This window comes from Miniopterus schreibersii (assembly GCF_964146895.1).
Source record: "Miniopterus schreibersii genome assembly, chromosome: 2".
NCBI classification, from domain to species: Eukaryota; Metazoa; Chordata; class Mammalia; order Chiroptera; family Miniopteridae; genus Miniopterus; species Miniopterus schreibersii.
The window spans coordinates 114374412-114395929 of record NC_138102.1 but is presented as its reverse complement, the minus strand read 5'-3'; the positions used below and the strand labels follow the sequence as shown (position 1 = coordinate 114395929).

Below are 21518 nucleotides of genomic sequence, written 5' to 3'. Positions count from 1 at the left end.
TTTAAAACTTTAAGCAATCTAACATCGCATGTGTATAATATATTTAGATTATTTAAATGTTTTTATGTAATGAATTTTGTTATATTTGTTTATATATATTCATTATAAACAAATTAAGTAAAAATATTAGTCTACTATTGATAAAAATGCTAACTATACTGTGATAAACAATTCTCACCATTTTTCTTATACATATCCAATTTTTTTCTAAAGTAAACTATTAAAAGTAGAATAAAAGAAATATGACAATCTAATGAAACCAGAATTCTAAACCAAGAAACAAAAATCTTCATTTTGCTATAAAGGACATCAATGGAAAAAAAAAAAAAAGTATGTATGTAGTATTGTACCAGTGGTAATTTCCTGAATTTGATATTTTTACTACAGTCCCGTAAGATTTATGTAGGAGCATCATGTCTGAAACTTAATCTCTAACAGTTCAAAAATAACAAAAACAATGTGTATATTTAGAGAGAAAGTGAAAATCACATGTGTAAAATGTTAACATTTGGGGAAATCCAGGTAAAGAGCATTTATGAATTAACTGAAATTATTTTAACATAAAAAGTTTTTTATTTATTTTTTTATTGATTGATTTTAGAGAAGAAGCAACAGAGGGAGAGGGATAAAACATCACTTTGTTGTTCCACTTATTTTATGCAGCATTGGTTGCTTCTTGAATGTGCCCTGACCTGAGATCGAACCCGCAACCTTGGTGTATGGGGAGGACATGCTAAGCAACTGAGCTATCTGGCCAGGGCATGAAAAGCTTTTTAAAAAATAATAGAAAGCAAAAATGCATATAATTGTCTTTATAATCCACCATTTTTAATATGCATTTTGCTAACTGGGTTTCTTTATTTTTGTTTTGTTATTGTTTGGGGCTTGGGGGGGCTTGTATGTGTGGGTTTTTGTGTTGTTTTGCTTTTGGTCTGGGTACTCAGTGATGCGGGCAGTCCTGTCCTCCCTACCAATCAACTAGTTCTTTCTGATTGTTCTACCATCTGATGGTGCGTTGCTGCCACCCAGCGTCACATGTTTAAATGGTTTGCTACATACATACTTGCAAGACAGGCACTTTAATCTTTACCCTATACTCATCTTGATCCTGAGAAACTTTCTCAAGTTTTGTTTTCATTTTGTGTGTGTGTGTGTTTGTATGTGTGTGTTTTTTTAGGGTAGGAAGGGATTCAACTCCCTCCCACTGCTGCAAAACTTGTTTTTTAGGTCATCCTAGTGGCAAGAAAACTATATAAACCTAAGGCACCTGTAGATTTTCTCTGAGTTTCTGGTTTTATATCAAGAAAACAATGTTTTTATCTCATCAAGGGAAAAATGTTTACCAACAGAAAAATCAGATTCACCAAAGTATAAGATCCACGAAAGCCACAGTTTGGAATTTTCTACCTACATCTCCCCTGAAATTGTCTGATACACAGAAGGCACTCATTCAATGAACAAATGTACCCCTGTTCTGCCACTAACGTCATCTTGTGGATCTTCTTAATGTCTTTCGAGGGCTAGGTTGTCCTATCTATTCACAAATCTCCTATTTCACATGGAAATTTATTTTCATAGACAAATAAAATGGTAAAAGCAAGCTATTTACAGAATCACTGCCTGGAGAATATAGTGTTTATGAAGTCTTCCCTTTGTGATTTCAGGGAAAGCTTAATTAATAACAGCGTTTTACACTAAATTTAGGTCATACGATAAAATAACTTTCTTCTTACTCTCAATTCTGATGTATTATTAGTCACTTAACTCTATAGTATATCTTACTAAATAATTCACAGCCTATCATACCAAGTATCTCTAATGGATCACCTTGAAATGCTACCATTTGATTCCTTACCTTCTTGCAATTCACTGCCTTTTTCCAAAGGCTTTTCTAACTCTTTCTCTGCTGTAGAGGCTGTGCTTTTTGATGCTGAAATATCTGGAGGAGTGTGAACTCTGTAGTATTCACCTAATCTCCCATAAGAAAAGTAACAGTTAGTATATTTGTGACATCAAGTATTAGAAAATCCACAAACATCTGATTACTTACCAGATTTGTAACACATCTCCTTTATTGCTCTTTTTTCTTCAATTTCTTCAGGAGTCTTTGTCCATAAACTAGAGGCATCTATAGGATATATATATATTTTTTAATTAAATTATCCCAAAGCCAAATAATCTGAAAATTTATAAATCAAAATGAAAAATCCCAAACATTGTTCTCATGGGTGGATTACTATTTTGTTTTTGTAAAAAAAAGTTTTTAAATCAATGATCTGTATAGTGGCAAATATTTCTAATTTCTACATTTCACATTAGACAGGCTCAGTCAAGAGGAAAGAAGTCACTAATTATACATTATGTGTCTTAAGCTGGAGCTGTCGATTCACATGTTGAGATCGCATTTGCCTGTTTGGAGGAAGGCGTGGGTGAGGGAGACAGGGAGCTACAGCAGAGAAAAACGGGAATACACGCTCCTATATACTCCCGAGCGCAGACACTGCGGTGGCCCACGTGTGGCCCACAGAAGGACACATTCCAGGGCAGAGTGAGAGTTTATTTTTTGGCATGTTTATTTTGTTCGTACATACATATTCGCACCACAGTGCTGTGATAATATGGGATGAAAAGGATTGGCTAGGACGGAAAAGAACTGGGCTCTAACCTTGTTTATACTTTTGCAAGAATACTGGGGTAATGTGGATGATAGGACTTTACAAATGATAAACTGCTCTATGGATCTCTGTAATTTTAAGGATTACATGTGAGACAAATAGATATAATCATGCAATAAATAGATGGGCAAGTGTATATCGATGTTAAGTTATATATATAAATAAGTGATTAAGTATCCCTACAAGCAGCTGTACATATTTAAATAGAAAAACTGTCTCCCAGCCATCATACAACAAAAATCTTTCAATCCAAATAATAAGCAAGTGTAGACATAGAACAAATTAGTACCTGATGAATTTAATGTACTTAATAAAGCTAAAGCCATTTTCTCATCAGAATCTGCCTTATATATTATTCTAAAACTTTTGTCGTAAAACAAATATGTAGAGGTTTTTGAATATGCATTGTAAATCTGAGAAAAATTTACTAACCATTTTGCTCATTTCCTCCCTCCTCTTCTTCCTCAAAGTTAGTTTTTAAAACTAAAGGATGGTGAATGGGTCGTGATATATTCTCTTGAGGTTTCAGGGGTTCCTCACTCTGGGTCAAGGGTGGAGCTCCTTCCTGAGTATCTTTTTGTAGTGTGATATCTACAGAGAAAATGCAACATTTCAATCCTATCAAAATGTTCAAAGGTCAACTATGGTCCTCCTGATTAATTGTATATTTATGAAAAGATCATTAAACTAAGTTACAAAGAAATCAACATTTTCCTGTAAGGTGTAAAAAATATGCTAATTCATAGATTTTTATATAGTAATTATAACCATAACTTGATATATCACACTTTTGGGATAAATTAAAGGTGATTGCAAGCATTACTGTATTCTCACATTAGATCTATGGGACAAGACTATAGCTTAACTAATCACATTATGACAAATTAACAAATTCAAACTCATATAAGCCATAGCTTATGCTGGTAGAGTTTATGTGTCCAAAAGAAGAAAAAGTCAATGGTTCTAGTTTTCTGTGGTTGGGGGTGATTACTTGGAGGCGAGAAGAAGGATACTTTCAGATTTCTCTATTGGCTACATAGGAGTTAGACTGGCCAAAGCTATAGGTCATATTTAAAACTTCTGTGACCTTCAAAACTAACCAGCAATTAATAGAAGTGGCTAGTGAACATATGTATCTTCTATTATTCCTAATTCAACTTCCTTTGTTTTCTAAACCAGTATTTATCTAATCCGGTTAATTATCAGAATCAACTAAAGAAATTTGTCAAAGTACCTTTCAGGTCTCTGCTTCTTAAATGTCTGATTCAGCAAGTCTGGATTAAAGCCTGGAAATCAGATCCTATTGTTTAAATAGTTCAGGTAAATTATAAAGGCAGCCAAGTTTGGAAACCACTGCCTCAAATCAGTGATCATCTAACTGGGGCCCTGGGTCATGGGAAGACTTTCAGTGGCTGTGCCACCCCAATAATTTGAAAACAATCAATCCTATTCCAGATCCTCAATTTCTGCATTTATTTTCCCCTTAAAATTGGTTTGTTTGAGAACAAGCCTGAGTTCACAATAGCCTTTCTCCACTTTACAAAATAAAGGCATGCCCTTCACTGGTGTTGAAATTTACTACAGCACATTGCCCAAAAGAGAAACCATCCTTTGGTAATTAAACTACCATGGACCCATAGGACTTTCTCCATTACCTTGACTTACACACATTTCTACCAAGAAAAAAATCATAGTATAGTAGTTAGAATAATGCCCCCTCCCCGAGATGTCCATACCCTGTGGCTGCAGATGGAATTAGGACTGACTGCTGCTAATCAGCCTTCCTTAAAATTGGCAGATTATCCTGGATTCCTTAGGTGGGCCTAAGGTAATCAAAAGAGTCTTTAAAAGTGGAAGAGAGATGCAGAGGAAGAGAGCCAGGAAGAGAGATGTGACAATGGAAGCTAGGTCAGAGTGGTGCAATGTTACAAGGACTTGACTATCCATTGCTGACTTTGAAGATGGAGGGACATGAACCGAGAGAGTACAGAAGACCTCTATAAACTCGAAAAGGCAAGGAAACAGATTCGCTGTCAGAGTTCCTAGGAGAAACTCAATGCTGGAAACACCTTAATTTTAATCCAGAGAAATCTGTATCAAATTTCTAAACTATAGAACTGCAAAATAATACACTTGAAGCCGCTTCGTGGGTGGTCATTTTTATTGGATACACAAGGTAAGTGCTATTGAGGTCCATGTTGGAAGGTTCTAATTTCAAATGCATGGAGGTAGTTAAAAAAATTTGTTGAAAAAATTTGCTTCTTTCATTTCTGGACTATTGTTAAAGAACATATCACTCTTAAGGGAAAGTCTCATGACATCAATGAAAAGGGAGCACTAATAAGAAACTCTAAAGGAAAAACAAGGTTTTAAAGCTTTACAGCTATTTTCAATATATATTTCCAAGATTTGTCATTAGCTGCCAAACAACTTTTTGAGAAAGCTTCATTAAACATTCAAAGCAATACATGTTAGTCACATTTTTAAAAAAGCTTTATTGAAATATAATTCACATACCATACAATTCACCCATTTACGTGTACAATTCAATTGTTTTTAGTGTATTCACAAAGTTATGCAACCATCATCATGATCAATTTTAGGACATTTGATCACCCCAAAAAAGAAACCTATACCCATTAACAGTTACTCCTTATGACATACTAATGTCTCCAATCCTACACAAGCAAATATATTGTTTCTGTGGATTTGCCTATTCTGGATGTTTTATGTAAATGGACTCATACTACATGTGGTCTTTTGTACATGACTTATTTCACTTACCATAGTGTTTTCAAGGTTTATACATTCTGTCACTTATAACAATACTTTCTTTATATAGTCAAATAAAATTCCACTGTATGAATATAACACAATTTATCCATTTATCAGAGAAGGGACTTTGGGTTATTTCCACTGTTTGGGCTGTTATGAATAATGTTGGTATGAACATTTGTGTACAAGTTTTGTGCGGATGTATGTTTTCACATCTCTTAGGGATATATACCTAGGAGTGGAATAGCTGAGACATATGGTGACCCTGTTTAACCTTTTCAGCTAGACTGGTTTCCAAAGCAATTGTGCCATTTTACATCCCTACCTGCAATATATGAACAGTCCAAATTCTCCACATCCTTTTCAATACTTTTTATCTTTTTGATTGAACCATCTTAGTGGGTGTGAAGTGGTGTCACATTATGCTTTTAATTTACATTTATCTAATGGTTATAATGATAAGCATCTTTTCATGAGTTGATTGGCCATTTGTATATCTATGATAAATATCTGTTCAGATTATTTGCCCATTTTTGTCATGGAATTGTCTTTATATTATAAAGTTGTAAGAGTTTATATATATTCTAAATACAAGTCCCTTATCAGACATATGATTTGCAAATAATTTTCTCCCATTCTGTGGGTAGTCTTTTCCCCTTCTTGATGGTGTTCTTAGAAACACAAAAGTGTCTAATTTTGCTGAAATTCAATCCATTTTTCCTTTGAATGCTTGTCCTTCTAGTGTCATGTCTAAAATGACTTGGCATAACCTAAAGTTCCTTATAAGAATTTTGTAACTTTAGCACTTACATTTAAGTTTTGTTCTACTTAATTTTGTGTAGGATGTAAGGAGTTCAAGTTAATTTTTTTATGTGGCTATCCAGTTTTCTCACCACGATTTGTTGAAAATACTTTTCTTTCCCCATCAAATGGTCTATGCACCCTTGTTAAAAAACAATTGACCATAAATTTATTTATGCAAAGGTTTAATTCTGGTCTCCAAATTCTATCCCATTGATCTACATATCCATTTTTATGCCAGTTTCAGATGGTCTTGATTACTGTAGCTTTGTAGTAATTTTTACATTTGAAATCATTAAGTTTGAGTTTTACAATGTTGTTCTTCACGTTCCAGATTGTTTTTACTATTCTGGGTCCCATGAATTTCCATATACATTTCAGAATCAGCTTGTCAATTTCTATAAATAAGTCAGTTGGGATTTTAAAAAGGGTCGCATTGAATCTATAGATCAAGTTGGGGTGTACTGCCATATTAACAATAAAACCAATCTATAAACATGGCCTATCATTTAATTTTTTAAAGTTTCATTAATTTCTTTCAACATTTTATAATTTTGAGCATGATTTTTGCACTTCTTTTGTTAAATTAATTCATAAATATTTTGTTTTTATGCTATTGTAAATAATTTTTTATTGTATATTCAGTTTATTTATTGCTAGTGTGTAGAAATATGATCAATTATTGTATATTAATCTTGTACCCTGCAACCTTTAGAATTTCCTAAATAAAAGATCATGCCATATGCAAATAAAGATGATTTTACTTCTTCGTTTTCAATCTGGGTGCCTTTTATTGGTTTTATTGCACAATTCTTTTGGCCTGAATGTAACCAGCAAGCATGAGCATCCTTATCTTGTTCCTGATCTTAGGGCAAAAGCTTTTGGTATGATGTTAGCTGTGGATTTTTGATATATATCCTATATCAGATTGAGGATGTTCCTTTCTATTCCTAGCTTCCTAGCTTGTTGAGTGTCTTTACTATCATGAGAGAGTGTTGGCTTTGTCAAATGCTTTTTCTTCATTTATTATCATTACCATGTGTCTTTTGCCCTTCATTTTATTGATCTGCTGTATATTACATTGACTGATTGTTTGAAGTTAGACCAACCTTTATGTCTGGGATAAGTCCCAGACATATATATTTTAATACGCTGAATGAAAGGTATAATGAGCAGTAGTCTTTATTAGATATCAATTCACTCAATATACAAAACAGTCCCATGCCATAAGTATTTTTATTACACAGATGAAGAAACTGTGCCACAGAGGTATTAAATTGCCCAAGGACATTGTGGTAAGTATGTGGCAAGATGAGATTTTAACCCAGTCTGACCCAGAGTTCTTCGTCTTTGCTCACTTAGTCTGACTTTAAGAGCCAGATCTGAAGCTTCTGGGGGCATCTACAGTATATGGAGAATTCCACTAGCCCACAGCCAAAAGTTGGCAAAGCAAGCCCTGCACCCAGCCAGGTCTGAGGTCAGCTCTGACCCTAATCTTTTCAGTTACATGAGCCAATAATTCTAGTTTTCCCTTAAATCATATTGAGTTGGATTTCTCTTCTTAAAATCAGTAGTGTGCTAGATTGGGCTCAGATCAGCACATAAGAACCAACTGTCAAATGTTCAGGAATTTTTCAAACCAATTAATATTACATTAGTAGTTTGAAATCATCCATAGTACGAGTATTTGCTTCATGGAAATTGATGAATATATACATATATATATTTTTTACCAAAGTGGGAAACAGGAGAAGAACCACTTTTTAAACATTTGACAGGATATCACTGCATACAAACAATAAGTCTTATTTAGTACACATGATAGATTGCCACATCATGCCCAGACCTTTCAAAAATCAACAACTACTTTTGGTGCTGTGCCAATTTTCAAAACAAACTCAATTCTTTTCATATAGGTGCCAAGTGTGCTGTCAGCACCATGCAATGTTTTCTGCCCTAAATCCTTACATAGCTAGAACACAAATGCAAAGGCAAACACATGTAGCTTATAAGACTCTTGCATGAACAAGTCAATTGTTTTTAATCAAATAAGTTGTTTTTATTCATACTCTCTAAAATTGGGCACTTTCTTTTTGCTTGAAAGAGGGGAAAGGTGCTTTTTTATGTATATAATTCACAGAAAAAGGTTCTTAACCAGTTCTTTTTATTTTTCACTAATTCTTTAAGAACATCCACCTGGAATGGTTTCATTAGAAACACTGGCAGATTTTAAAATATACTGATTCACCTTCTTTATAGTATTGTTGCCAAAAATGTTTAATACAAATATAATTATGAGGAAACAAATTTCCATTTAAAGGATATTGCGTAGTACTGGCTGGTGTGGCTCAGTTGGTTGGAACATCGCCCCATACACCAAAAGGTGGCAGGCTAGATTCCCAGTCAGGGCACATACCCAGGTTGTGGGTTCCACCCATGGTTGGGGCATGTGTGGGAGGCAACTTATCTATGTTTCCCTCTCTCTTTCTCTCTCCCACTCTTCCCCCCTTTCCTCTCTCTAAAAATAAATCAATAAATAAAAATTTTAAGGATATTCTGCAGAGCAACTGGCCTGAACTCTTTGAAATATCAGTGAGATAGAGGAAAAAAACAGAAAAATGTAGATATTAAAGAGATTTGACAACTAATTGCAACACAACAACAAAAATGATGCCTAATTGGATCCTGAATTGGAAAACAAAACAAAACAAACAACTATAAGGCTACCCTACTAGACACATGATCTCAGGAACCTGACTACTAGTTAGAAATGCAGAACCTCAGGCTCCAGCCTAGACTTACCCAATCAGACTGCAATCTCACCAAATCTCCAGGTGATTCCTATGAATATTAAATTTTGAGAAGCACTGCTATAATAAACATTATTGGACAACTAGGGAAATTTGAGTATGGATTGAATATTAGGCATTACTATTATATATCACTGTTAAATTCCTGTATGTGATAGTCATGTGTAATGTAGTTATGTAGGAGAACGTCTTTAAATTTAGGAGTTACATGCCAAAGTATTTAGGGATGAAGTGTCAGGATATTTGCAACTAATACTTAAATGTTTTCAAAAAAGGGGGGAAGGGGGTAAATATTTATTAGTACATTATATGCATATATTAAGTACAATGGAGGGAAAAGAGAAGGTAAATTGACAAAAGGTTTATCAGTGAATCCGATGAGGAGTACATGATGGGTGTGCATTGAACTGTCCTTGCAATTTTTCTGGTTAAAATTTTTTGAAATGAAAAGTTGGGGAATAAAAGTACACTGAAGGCTAGGCTCCAACCCTCATTAGTTGAATTGGTGGCCTAGGTGATGACCAGGAACTGTTTTGTTTAATTGTTGTTTTTGTTGCTATTGTTGTCTGTTGTTGTCTTTTTAAGCTCCTCAGGTAATCCTAATTGGGAACCAGAGTTAAGAACCTCTGGACTGGGCAAACAGCAGGTGGGGCACCTGGGCTTCTGAGCATCAGATGGTGAAAGGAAACAAGTTCCACTGAAGTATGGCCAGAAATAAATGAAAAAAAGTAGAGAAAGAAAAAAAACTTTATTTAATGCAAATACACATAACTCAGAAATGTTAAAAGTATTCCAGTTTGCTATAATCAAAGGGGAAAGGAGATCTTCTATTAAATGTACAGAACATTAATAATAGCTTCAAAAAGAAGACTATGGGGTAAGGTGGAACAGAATTATTCTCTTTGGAGGAGGAAGCCAGATTAGGCAGTCTCATGGGTGGGTCCATTCAAATGACCAAAAGGACCGGAGTATACTTGAAATGCCACCTCTCGATTTGTTTGGTTTTCTGTTGTTTTTGTTTTGTTTTGTGAGATGGTTTTAGAATCAGACAAAAGTATGTTTGAATTAAGGTACTGCCACTTATGAGATGTGTTACTCTGCCTGAGACATTTAGCTTTTCTAGGCCTCAGTTTACCCATCTATACTCGGAATACGAACTACTTTGCAGGGTTTTGTGATGATTAAATAAAATCAAGCATGCAAAGTTCCCACCATAGTGCTGCCACATAGAAAATACTTAATATGGGTCATTATTTGAAAACACTAAATATGAGATTTTCCCATTCCTGATAACCCTACTTCTTTTTTTTTTTAATCATAATTAAAATTCCAGTTGACACTATCTCAAAAAGCAAGTCTGTGGGGGTCTCAGACACAACCAACAAATGTTAGGACTAGAGAACTAATATTTGAGTACCTGCCATTATTATTGTTGTTGTTGTTGTTGACAGTATTACAGTTGTTCCCCATTTGTCCCCATTTGCCCCCCTTCACCCCAGGTTTTCATCACAGTATTGTCTGTGTCCATGGGTTGTGAATATATGCATATATGGTCTTTGGTTAATATCTTCCTACGCCCCCACCCCCCTCCCCTCTGAGATCTGTCAGCCTGTACCATGCATCCTTGTCTCCAGACCTATTTTGTTCGTCAATACATTTTGTTCATTAGAGTCCACATATAAGTGAGATCAAGTGATATTTGTCTTTCTCTAACTGGCTTATTTCACTTAGTATAATAATCTCCGAGCCCATCCATGTTGTCACAAAGAGTAAAAGATCCTTCATTTTTACAGCCGCATAGTATTCCATTGTGTAAATGTATCACCATTACTCTGCTCATCTACTGATGGAAACTTGGGATGTTTCCACATCTTAGCTATTGTAAATGGCACTGCTATGAACATAGGGGTGCATATATTCTTTCTGATTGGCTTTTGGGGGTCCTTAGGATATATTCCCAGAAGTGGAATAGCTGGGTCAGACAATCCCATTTATCATTGCAACAATAAAAAAATAAGATACCTAGGAATAAACTTAACCAAGAAGGTAAAAGACCTGTACTTGGAAAACTAAAGGACATTGAAGAAATAGAGGAAGATACACACTAGAGGAAGCATATACCATGTTCATGGATAGGAATAATTAACATCATTAAAATGTCTATACTACCCAAAGCAATCTATAGATTCAATGCAATTCCTATTAAAATACCAATGCTCTAGAACAAATATTCCAAAAATTTATATGGAATCAAAAAAGACCCTGAATAGCCTGAGCAATCTTGAGAAAGAAAAACAAAGTTGGAGGAAGCACAATACCAGATATCAAACTACACTACAAAGCCATTGTAATCAAAACAGCCTAGTACTGGCACAAGGGCAGGCATGTAGATCAATGGGCCAGAACAGAGACCCCAGAAATCAATGCACGCCATTATGGTCAATTAATATTTGACAAAGGAGGCAAGAGCATACAATGGAGTAAAGACAGTCTCTTCAACACATGGTGGTGGGAAAATTGGACAGGCATATGCCAAAAAAATGAAAATAGACCACCAACTTACACCATACACAAGAATAAAATGGATAAAGGACTTAAATGTAAGTCACGAATCCATAAAAATCCTAGAAGAAAACATAGGCAGTAAAATCTCAGACATCTCACGGAGCAGTATTTTCGCCGATAGATCTCCTAGAGCAAGAGAAACAAAGAAAAAATAAACAAATGGGACAACATTAAACTAAAAAGCTTCTGCACAGCAGAAGAAACCATTAACAAAATGAAAAGGGAACCCACTGTATGGGAGAACATATTTACCAATGATACATCTGATAAGGGGTTAATTTCCAAAATATATAAAGAACTAATACAACTCAACACCAGCAAAACAATACAATTTAAAAAAAAAAAAAAAAGAGGGCAAAGGACCTGAATAGACACTTCTCCAAAGAGAACATACATACGGCCAATAAACATATGAAAAAAATGCTCAAAGTCACTAATTATCAGGGAGATGCAAATTAAAACTAAAATGAGATATCACCTCACACCAAAAGGGCGACCATCAATAAATCAGCAAACAAAAAGTGGTGGTGAGGATGTGGAGAAAAGGGAACCCTAGTGCACTGCTGGTGGGAATGCAGCCTGGTGCAGCCACTGAGGAAAACGGTATGAACTTTCCTCAAAAATTAAAAATGGAACTGCCTTTATTTTTTGCACTTTTAGAAGCACTTTGGGTCACAAATGAGAAGAGGCACAGTGTCCAGTCAGGATGAAGAGTAGCCCATTCAAACACAAATTGTTTCAAGGGTCAACATTGTATGAGTTATAGCATTTACTCCCCTTCTTACAAAGAAAAGAGCTGAGTTGAACAAATTTCTTCTCTTATAACCATTAACAATTAATTGTCTTACTCTGTCTTAAATCCAAAATTAGTCTTTTACTGACACATATATTCAAGTCAAAATGTTTATTAAACTACTTAAAAGCCATTTATTAGACAATAAGTTTTTCAAGATTTAGAATAAAAGGGTCATGTGGTCATGTTCATTTAAGAGAGGCCTTCTAAAATGAGCTGATCCAAAGTTCATTTAAAGTGGCCACATAGTTGTCCAAGGCATCTCTAAGATACTGACTTAGAATAAATGAGAATCAAATATCCCATTCAACTGTTCATGATAGAACAACATAGCAATTAGCCAAGGAGATGAACAATTGCTCCAATGTGTCAGCACTGTGTTTTGAACAAATTGTCCCCTAGCAAAATTTAGAGAGTTCATTAAGAGGAACAGTTATTCTGAGTATACCAACCTCTAATGTATGTCATGGCAGAAAGAGAAGGTACCTACCATGCTTGCAAAGAAAACATAAAATGTACTAAAAAATATCTAATTCTTATTATTATAACAAATATCAACTGATTTATGTTTTCTTAGCACTATCATTTGGCTTAACATTTATTTGCTTTTAAACTTGGAGATGATAACCAGAGAGGGATTAAGCCTCTTTTAAAATATCTGGTTTAGCAACATTTAAATGAAGTCTCTTTCAAAAGAGTCCAAAATCTTGTTTAATTTGCTAGCAGGTTAAAGTTTAAATTGCAAAAAGACTGACTGACAGTTTTATACTCTCAGACAAAAATATGCAGAACTCTTGATAATTACATTTAGTGTTTAACGATAACATACAACAGCAAATCAACTAATGAAAAATTGCTTTTGGCAAACACCTCATTCTGCAAGAGCACAGCTGGTGACTTAGATAGCACTGCTGTGGCTCCAACTCACCCACTTAATATGGACCACATGATGGGTCTTAATTCATGAACCAGAGGCCTTAGAAATTATCACAAGTTGCATATTTAAATGTCTAAATGTTATCTTATTTTAACCTGACAGAAAAATTACACATAAATTGCACAATGCAATGTGAATTGATACTTCATTATTGTTGTCATAATCCTATCCTAAATTTATCAATCACATGCACTTAATAAAACATTAAAAAGTAGGTTTCAATAAATGCACAGTTTTATAAAGTAATCTTTGAGGTAAGAAGATTTATGGTCCCAGTTTTGGTTAACACAGACCTTGGCAGATAGGTGTTCCTGGAAATATTGTAGGAAATATTAAGTCTACAAAAGATCAAATTTTTGAGGTATTGAAGTATTTCCAAAATGAACCGATGATATGGTGGTCATTCAATACACAATTCAACTGACTTGGTAGTTTCCTACAGTCTAGGAATTGAATCTGCTTTCCCAGAGCACAGAAATGTGTCTTGACAGAGGGAAAATAGTTGGCTGCTTAACACAAATACAGAGGTGGGCAACAGTGCTTTTACAGTTGCAACAAAAATAAATAATACAACAATTAAAAAATAATAATGCAAGAATAAACTCTGTTTTGCATACTCACAATTGTAAACCTACGTTTGCCCTACCCCTGTATGCACTGTTCAGAACTTACTAGGGTAGAATTGGCTGCTTATGTGATAGGTAATACTGTGTTCCTATGGTAGGTGTTTAGGATTCATCAGTGAACCAAAGAAAGATGTCTGCTCTTATGGAACATTCATTCTAAAGCGAGTCATCAGACAACAAACATTAGATATAGGAAATATTATATTGTACCTGAAAAAAATTATATGGGATATGGCAAAAAGAAAGTACCACAAGGCCAGGAAGATTGGAAATGTGTAGGGAGGAAGTAGGAAGGCTGATTACAGCTCAAAAAGAGTGTTCAGAATATACTTCATTAAAAGGTGATATTTGACTAAGGCCTTGAAGAGGTAAAGGAATTAGCCATGAAGTTGTTAAGAGAACAGGATTTCATGCAAAGACCCTAAAGCAGGGGCATGCTAACATGCTCTAGGGAAAAGCAAGGAAACTAGTGTGGTTGGAGGAGCGTGAGCAAATAGAAGAATGTGGGAGATAAATTCCAAGAGATAACAGAGCACCAAATAAGAAGAGTCATTTAAGCCTCCCCCAAAATCCCAAAAGTTCAGAATTTAGAGAGCTTCTGGGTTGATGAACATGTCCACATACCAGGAAGGTGGCACACCCCAACTTCTCAGGAACAGAGTTCCTGTGCTCCCCCCTTTCCAGACCTTGCCTTATGTATCTCTTCACCTGGCTGTTCATCTGTATCCTTTATGATGTCCTTTATTATATAATAAACTGGTAAACATAAGTAAGAGTTCCTAAGTTCTGTGAGCTATTCCAGCAAATGATGCAATTCAAGGAGTGAAATCATGCGAACCTACAGTTTGTAGCCAAGTTAGTTGTGGATCTACTACTTGTAATTGATATCTAAAGTTAGGGTCAGTTTTTTGGGATTGAGCTCATTCAGAGCTGTGTGTGGGGTCGTTGCCGACTCCAATTAGTGTCAGAATGAAATTGAATTGTAGGGTACTTAGCTGGTGTCATAGAGAATTGTTTGGTATGGGGGGAAAACCGCTCACCCATCTGGTGTTAGAAGTGTTTTGAGTATGTAGCAGTGTAAGAGTAGAGGAGAAACACATAGAAGTGTTTTTGTTTTTATTTTTTTCCCCTAGACAAACTGACATAAAGAGGAATAAAAGACAAAATGAAACAAGTCCTGGTGAATTCAAAACAGGTAAGTGGACATGGTGAGACTGTGTTGGAAGGTAAAATGGGTATGTGGGGCTCCCTCTTGTCCCCTTTAGATAGGGGAAAGGAGGTTGGAGGAAGGAGGCTATTAGTAGCCTATGAACCCAGCTTATTCCCTTTCACAATGGAGACAGAATGCTAAGGGGAAGGGTTTGCTCCCAGTACATTAATCTAGTTTTGACTCCATTGAAAGAGAGGAAAGCTTACTCCAAGAACCAGGCTCAGCCTTGACACCTGCTGATGAAATTGAGACTTCTAGAAAGGCCAGAAGTTATATACGACTCCTGGATTCTATGACTAGTAGATGATAATAATAAAATGTATCCCTACAAAACGTAGCCCAGGGAATGTCTCAGAGCCAAATAATGGTGAGTTGCACATTCTACAGCTTCTTTGCCCAAACATGCAGTCTTTGTTTCCCTCTATCCTGAGGAGCTGGTTTGAAAGATAGTAATATTACCCATAGGCCATTTGGAAGCAAATTATTAACTAGATATAAAGAATTTAGTACAATGTTCCTCATGAAATAAAATCATATTATATGTAAATCAATGGGGCCAAATTAATCACTTAGTAGATGCAAAACTTTCACCCCAGTAGATTACCTTTCAGTAGTCATCTATCTGTCTCCCATCCATCTATCTATACATTCAATTTTACTGAGTATCCGTGCTATAAATACAGTGCAAAGCATTGGTAAGGGAACTAGTTATGTTCCCCATCCTTGTAATGTTTACAGTTTAGTGAGGAAGAGATACACTGACCAAGCTATTACATGTTGTGATGAATATTATGAGGTCAGAATTTTCCAGAAGAAGAAATATAACAAGGGGACCTAATTTCTAGTTATCCATTTGTCAAGGATTGTCTGAAGCCAAATTTTCAGATCACAAGGGCTGATATTCTGTAGGCTTATTTCTAGAACTATTCCATCAGGAGAAATATGACGGCCACAGTAGGAGAGCAAAGCAGACACAACATCAGGGAAACCTGACACCCTCCAGTGTCTTAAGCAAGGTTCTTGTCATTCACTGTTTTAGGGCACGGTGTCTTCTGAACCTCCCCCTGAGCCCCAAACTAGTGTGAGGTTCACCACATAGTAGAATCTCAGTATCATTTAGTTGAATTGAATTGTGCCACAGCTATTGCAGTGGGGGATCACATTTTCTCTACCATTGAAGTCTTAGGAAGAACCACATATATATCTGCTCTTCTGGAAGCAGAAGTGTGCAAAACAGAGCATGTCCTTGCTCTACCCACCTATAAGACATTTCTGCACATTCAAAGGGGCAGCGCTGAGGGTGTGACTTCTGAGCTTGGCTCCAGTTGTGTGATACTTTGCAGAGACATAGTTTCCTTCCACCTGGTGAGGTCTGTAGTCACCTCACTTTTCAGATGGATAAAATCCACTTTAGATACACACAGTCAAAGAAAGTTTAGCTTGCTTTATCTTGTTAGCTACTTGATGACTCATTCTAAATTTCATTTCATGATTCTTGATGGAATCTTCCCAAATCCTCCATTGGCTATTGAACCACATTACTCACCTTGCCATACCTTACTTAATGTGTTATTCTATGCTGCACTCCAAAACCAGATTATAGTATGGTATGTTCATGCTATTCCAAACATATACTCACTGCTACTTGGTGGCAAAAATAATCCATTGATATTACGAGGTTTGCTGTGATAAAAGATACAACTGATCTTCACACAACCAAGAGGTTGAGTTTCCCAGAAGCATGAAATACTGCAGTTTTGCTAGACAAAAAAGGTGGGAGAAATGTAATGATCAGATGTCATAATAAATACCATGTGCTACAACACAACATGAGAAAAACTATTGCAATTACTGATTTAGGATCTTGTGTGTGTTTCCTGGCTTTCAGTGTTTTGAAGCCCTCCTATTTAAAAGATGTGACGCTCCTCCATTTTTCTAAGATTTTAAATTAAGCAAAGTGCAAAATGCCTAAAATTAAGTAGAGGAAATAATATGTTTTCTCTATTGTTTTATAAGAGTATAGTTCAATATTATTGAAGGGAGACCTTTTTAACAAACAATGATGCTGAGTAATTCTACCTGCATTTCCATGTGTCTAAATCTGCAAAGTGGATCTAGACATTTTCCCTCTCTCCATAATGAGCACACAGTGTCACTGCCAAGGGCCTTCTCACAGTGTCGGAATCGGCACTGGGAACCCTGAAAGAAAAAAGTAAATATGTAGAAAACTCAATATATTAATGTTAATGTTCAACAAGAGTAGGTTGCTAATTAATTAAAGAAAATGTGAGATCAAATTAGAAGTTAAAAAATACTACAAATATAAGGCTATACATTTAAAATTTAACAAATTAGTCTAATTTTAGTGAGAGATTGACAATATAATCTAATTAAATAGTACCTGTCACAAGTCACAGATCAAATGCTATATTTTATTATCATTTAATCCATATGGTTCATTCAAGATAAATATGAGACTAGTGATACTCTTGATTACAACCTATTGACAGAACAACTTCTCTTTCTGAAGAAAGCCAGAAAGATTTTTAAAAGAATCTCCAGCCATATCCTACTTGTGGAGATGATCTCTATTACTCAATCTTTTTATTATATAATGTTTCCTTAGTCTATCAAGATACTGTTAAGTGAATGGAACTTGAATTTTAAATTGTGATGGAATTTTAAGTAATTATCACATTATGGTACCTTAAATATGCTTTATGCCCTTGGTCTGCAATGATAAAACCATGTGCCAATACATATACACACCAATACCTTTATATAGCGACAAAAGCAGATGTGGATTATTTTAATGGGCTACTATACCTTTTTTTATTCTTTGTCTTTTACACATAGATCCACCATGAAAAAACTGTAGGGTTGTTTAAGCAGAGAGGTAGATAACATACAATAAAAAGATTCCATTAAGTTCTCCCCTCTTTTGATGCACGTTCCATGATTGTTTCTTATCTTTGACCACCCTCTTACTCTTGTCTTACTCTTGTCTTCCCTCTTACCTCACTAATTAATTAATTAATTAATTAATTTTTAAAATATATTTTTATTGATTTTAAAGAGAGGAAAGGAGAGGGAGAGAGAGATAGAAACATCACTGAAGAGAGAGTCATTGATCGGCTGCCTCCTGCACGCCCCCGACTGGGGATCGAGTCCACAACCCGGGCATGTGCCCTGACCGGGAATCAAACCCCGATCTCCTGGATCCTAGGTTGACGCTCAACCACTGAGCCACGCCTGCCTGGCCCTCCTACCCCTTTTAAACGTGGATCTGTGGATCTCGTAGTACAAAGCAGTGCAAAGAGTCTAGATAAGCCAGTATTTGAACTCCCGGGCCCATTACCTGTCGATAGTCACAGTCAATCCATTATTCACCTTCTTTGTGCTTCAGTTTCTTCATATGTCAAAGGGAAATAATATCACCCCCTTACAGGTTGTTGTAAAAGTTATGTGAGGGACAGTATTGTGCTTGCTATTACTGTTTATTTATTTATTTATTGAGAACTTACTACCCCATCAATCACTATGCTGAGTACTTGGAGATATAGCTGTGAAACAGACAAAACTCTCTGCCCACACAGAACATAAATTCTAATATTATTTTTAATTATAAGGTAACAGGCAATAGAAGTGAATCCAATTCTAATGGTCAAAGAGGCTGATTCTATTCAGGTTTCCTAGCAGAGATGAAACACCTTAAAGTAGACGCGTCATGTCTTTCACTGAGTTCATTCTGGCGTGAACATGAAGCGCCAAACATGGAGTTTCTATGTTTATTTGGTTTCAGTGCGATCCATTAATCCTAATCTCTTAACTTTATAAACCTAATTCATATCTGGCTAATTTGTTTATATCACTTCTTTTCCTTTTTCCATGATATTAAACGTTTGCTGTTACTTAGACTTTTGACAGGGGAAAATTCATTTCCTGGGTTAATGAATTTCAAATAAGGCATCAATTTGATTTATTAAACTAATTTGACAATGACCTGAATTTATTTGAATTTATATGACTGAAGCCACATTAACCAAGAGTATGATGTATCATATTGTTTCCCTATTGGGAATTTGGTATCTCAAAGAGCCATAATAGATGCAAAAGTGCCACATGAAGATGAAAGGAGCGATTGGCCATGTAACTGGCATATATAAGGACGGTGTCAAACGAATATTTTAAGTTATCACAGATTTCCTCAGAGAAATTCAATATATCAATAACATACGATAAGCTTTTACTTCAGATTTTAAATACATAAACTATTTTACATAAAAATAGTAAATTTTGGTTCAGCAATGCAAATTATTGCCACATCTTCCTTCATTTTAGAAAGTTTTAACAGGTGAAGTACTATAAATTGTATATTTACCTTTATGCATGTGGAATTAAAAAAGAAATAGCAGTCATTCCCAACTTCTGCCATTTTCAACACTCTTGCTGCTAATCCAATCTTTTTTAATATAAAAATTGCAGAAATACAAATATAAGAACTATCAGTGTGTAAGGGGAAAAAGAATTTATTTTCCACAGTCTTTCAGGCTATCAGTATTATTCCTTTAAAACTGACCTCCTGTTGACAGTATATTACACAATAGATAATTCTTAAAGAAATTTAAATTAGAAGATACCTTCTCTAGCTTTGCAGAAATGTTGAAAGTGGTTGCTAGTAAGCACACAAACTCAAACTTCCAGAATTTTCCTCACTGTTACCAAATCCATTGTTTGCTCATCATAAATGACCTCACCTGTAACTGTAGGTTAGTTTACCTTAGTGAATACTATGCAGTACGTATTTTTCTAAATTCTAGTATATTAACCAAAACCAGCTAGTAAAAATAAAATAATATATTTTCTTTCAATGCTCTGATTGAATATGAATATAAACTAGTTCATAATTGTATAACTCAAAAGTATGAAGTATTTCACAAGTAAATGGATATTTTCTAAACCTTATTTCTACATATGGTTTGAAAACAAAACTAAAATTTTAAATAGGTAAATATATTATCTATATTTCAAGATAAGAAATTATTAAGATATGTACTCACTGCTATCCACTGATTTGGGAGAAAAATCATTCAGATTGCAATATTTTAATAGGTACCTGAAAATGAATTGGATTACTTATTCATCTTGTAGCTATATTCCATTCATTAGTCATCCATCATAAAAGAAGAGCTTCTTCCTAAAGCCAAAAGGTTCCAGAGTGCTTACAAATTTTGAGAATTTGTTGAAAGCAGTGATGTACTTTGATTCCAGAATGAGACATTTCAATCAGCAGTTGAGATCTTTCTTCATCTTAGTATCTTTACTAAAAGTACTAGAACCTAGGAGAAATGAACAAAAATAGTCATCATAGGTGACTTAGAAGATATCATAGAAATGACAGATTACCCTAGATTAAAATGGACTTTTAAATTGAAACGTACTCTTAATGGGAAACTTTAAAAATCAAGACATGTATTTTCATTTTTGTCTAAGTAAAACAGACTAACTTGGTATGAACTTATTGAATACAATGTTTTGGGGTAAAAATCTAGGAAATAAAATAAGAAATTAATATTTAGAAAAGAGTTGTTTGCCTATAACTATAAATAAGAGAATATAATAAAAAGAACTGTGCAGTATTAAAAGTAAATGAAGAAGTAGAGAATAAATATTTGGCTGAACCCTTGACTATATTAGCAAAGATTTCTGGAAAAAATCTAATATCTTGCCTTTTATTTCGCCCTACGAACTCTACAACGAAGTATCCATTATAGGCACATAAGTTATTGGGAAAAACATCCCTAAGAAATATATATAAGTGGTCTTTACCTCCAGATAAACCCCCTCTTCACCTATCAAGTTTTAGCTGCATTGGACTATTTCCAGACACTGTTACCAAACACCATTATTGCATGATTACATGTAATGCCTGATTAAAGCCATTGTGAAAAATCCATGTTTTACACTTGGGAAAAGCTGAAATAATGTTTTTACCTCTTGAAGTTTGTTGTGAACAACTGTATTCCATTAAACATGGCAAAAGCCAAAATGAGAATTTTTAATTTTTATTAATATTTTTTGTCATTGCAAAGAACAGTAAATAGAGCTGTACATTTTGGTAGTCTTTAGAATGCCTGGAGCCCTAATCTCTCTTTTTTAACAATTTTTCTTTTTCTTTTGCCTTATTCACTTCTTTCCTGTTGTAAAATTCATTCTCAGCTTCCAGGGAAAGGCCTCATGACCACATCCATGAGGATTTTTACTCCCAGTATTGACGTGATGGGAAATTTGCTCCTGCAGCTGGAGCTTGGCCCCAAAATTCTGTC

At 34.9% G+C, this 21518-nt stretch overlaps 1 protein-coding gene across 1 annotated transcript in view; it reads right to left on the bottom strand.

The window, feature by feature from the left end:
• Positions 1-19627, bottom strand: part of LOC308553047 (uncharacterized protein C12orf50 homolog) — a gene marked incomplete at both ends in the record, with an annotated part of 32129 nt that extends 12502 nt beyond the window's left edge. The window contains 6 exons of the mRNA XM_081128556.1: positions 1856-1969; positions 2051-2128; positions 3108-3266; positions 16832-16952; positions 17272-17391; positions 19574-19627. Coding sequence (XP_080984682.1) covers positions 1856-1969; positions 2051-2128; positions 3108-3266; positions 16832-16952; positions 17272-17391; positions 19574-19627 — 646 coding nt within the window. The remainder of the gene's footprint in view (positions 1-1855; positions 1970-2050; positions 2129-3107; positions 3267-16831; positions 16953-17271; positions 17392-19573) is intronic.
• Between the last annotated feature and the right edge of the window lie 1891 nt (positions 19628-21518).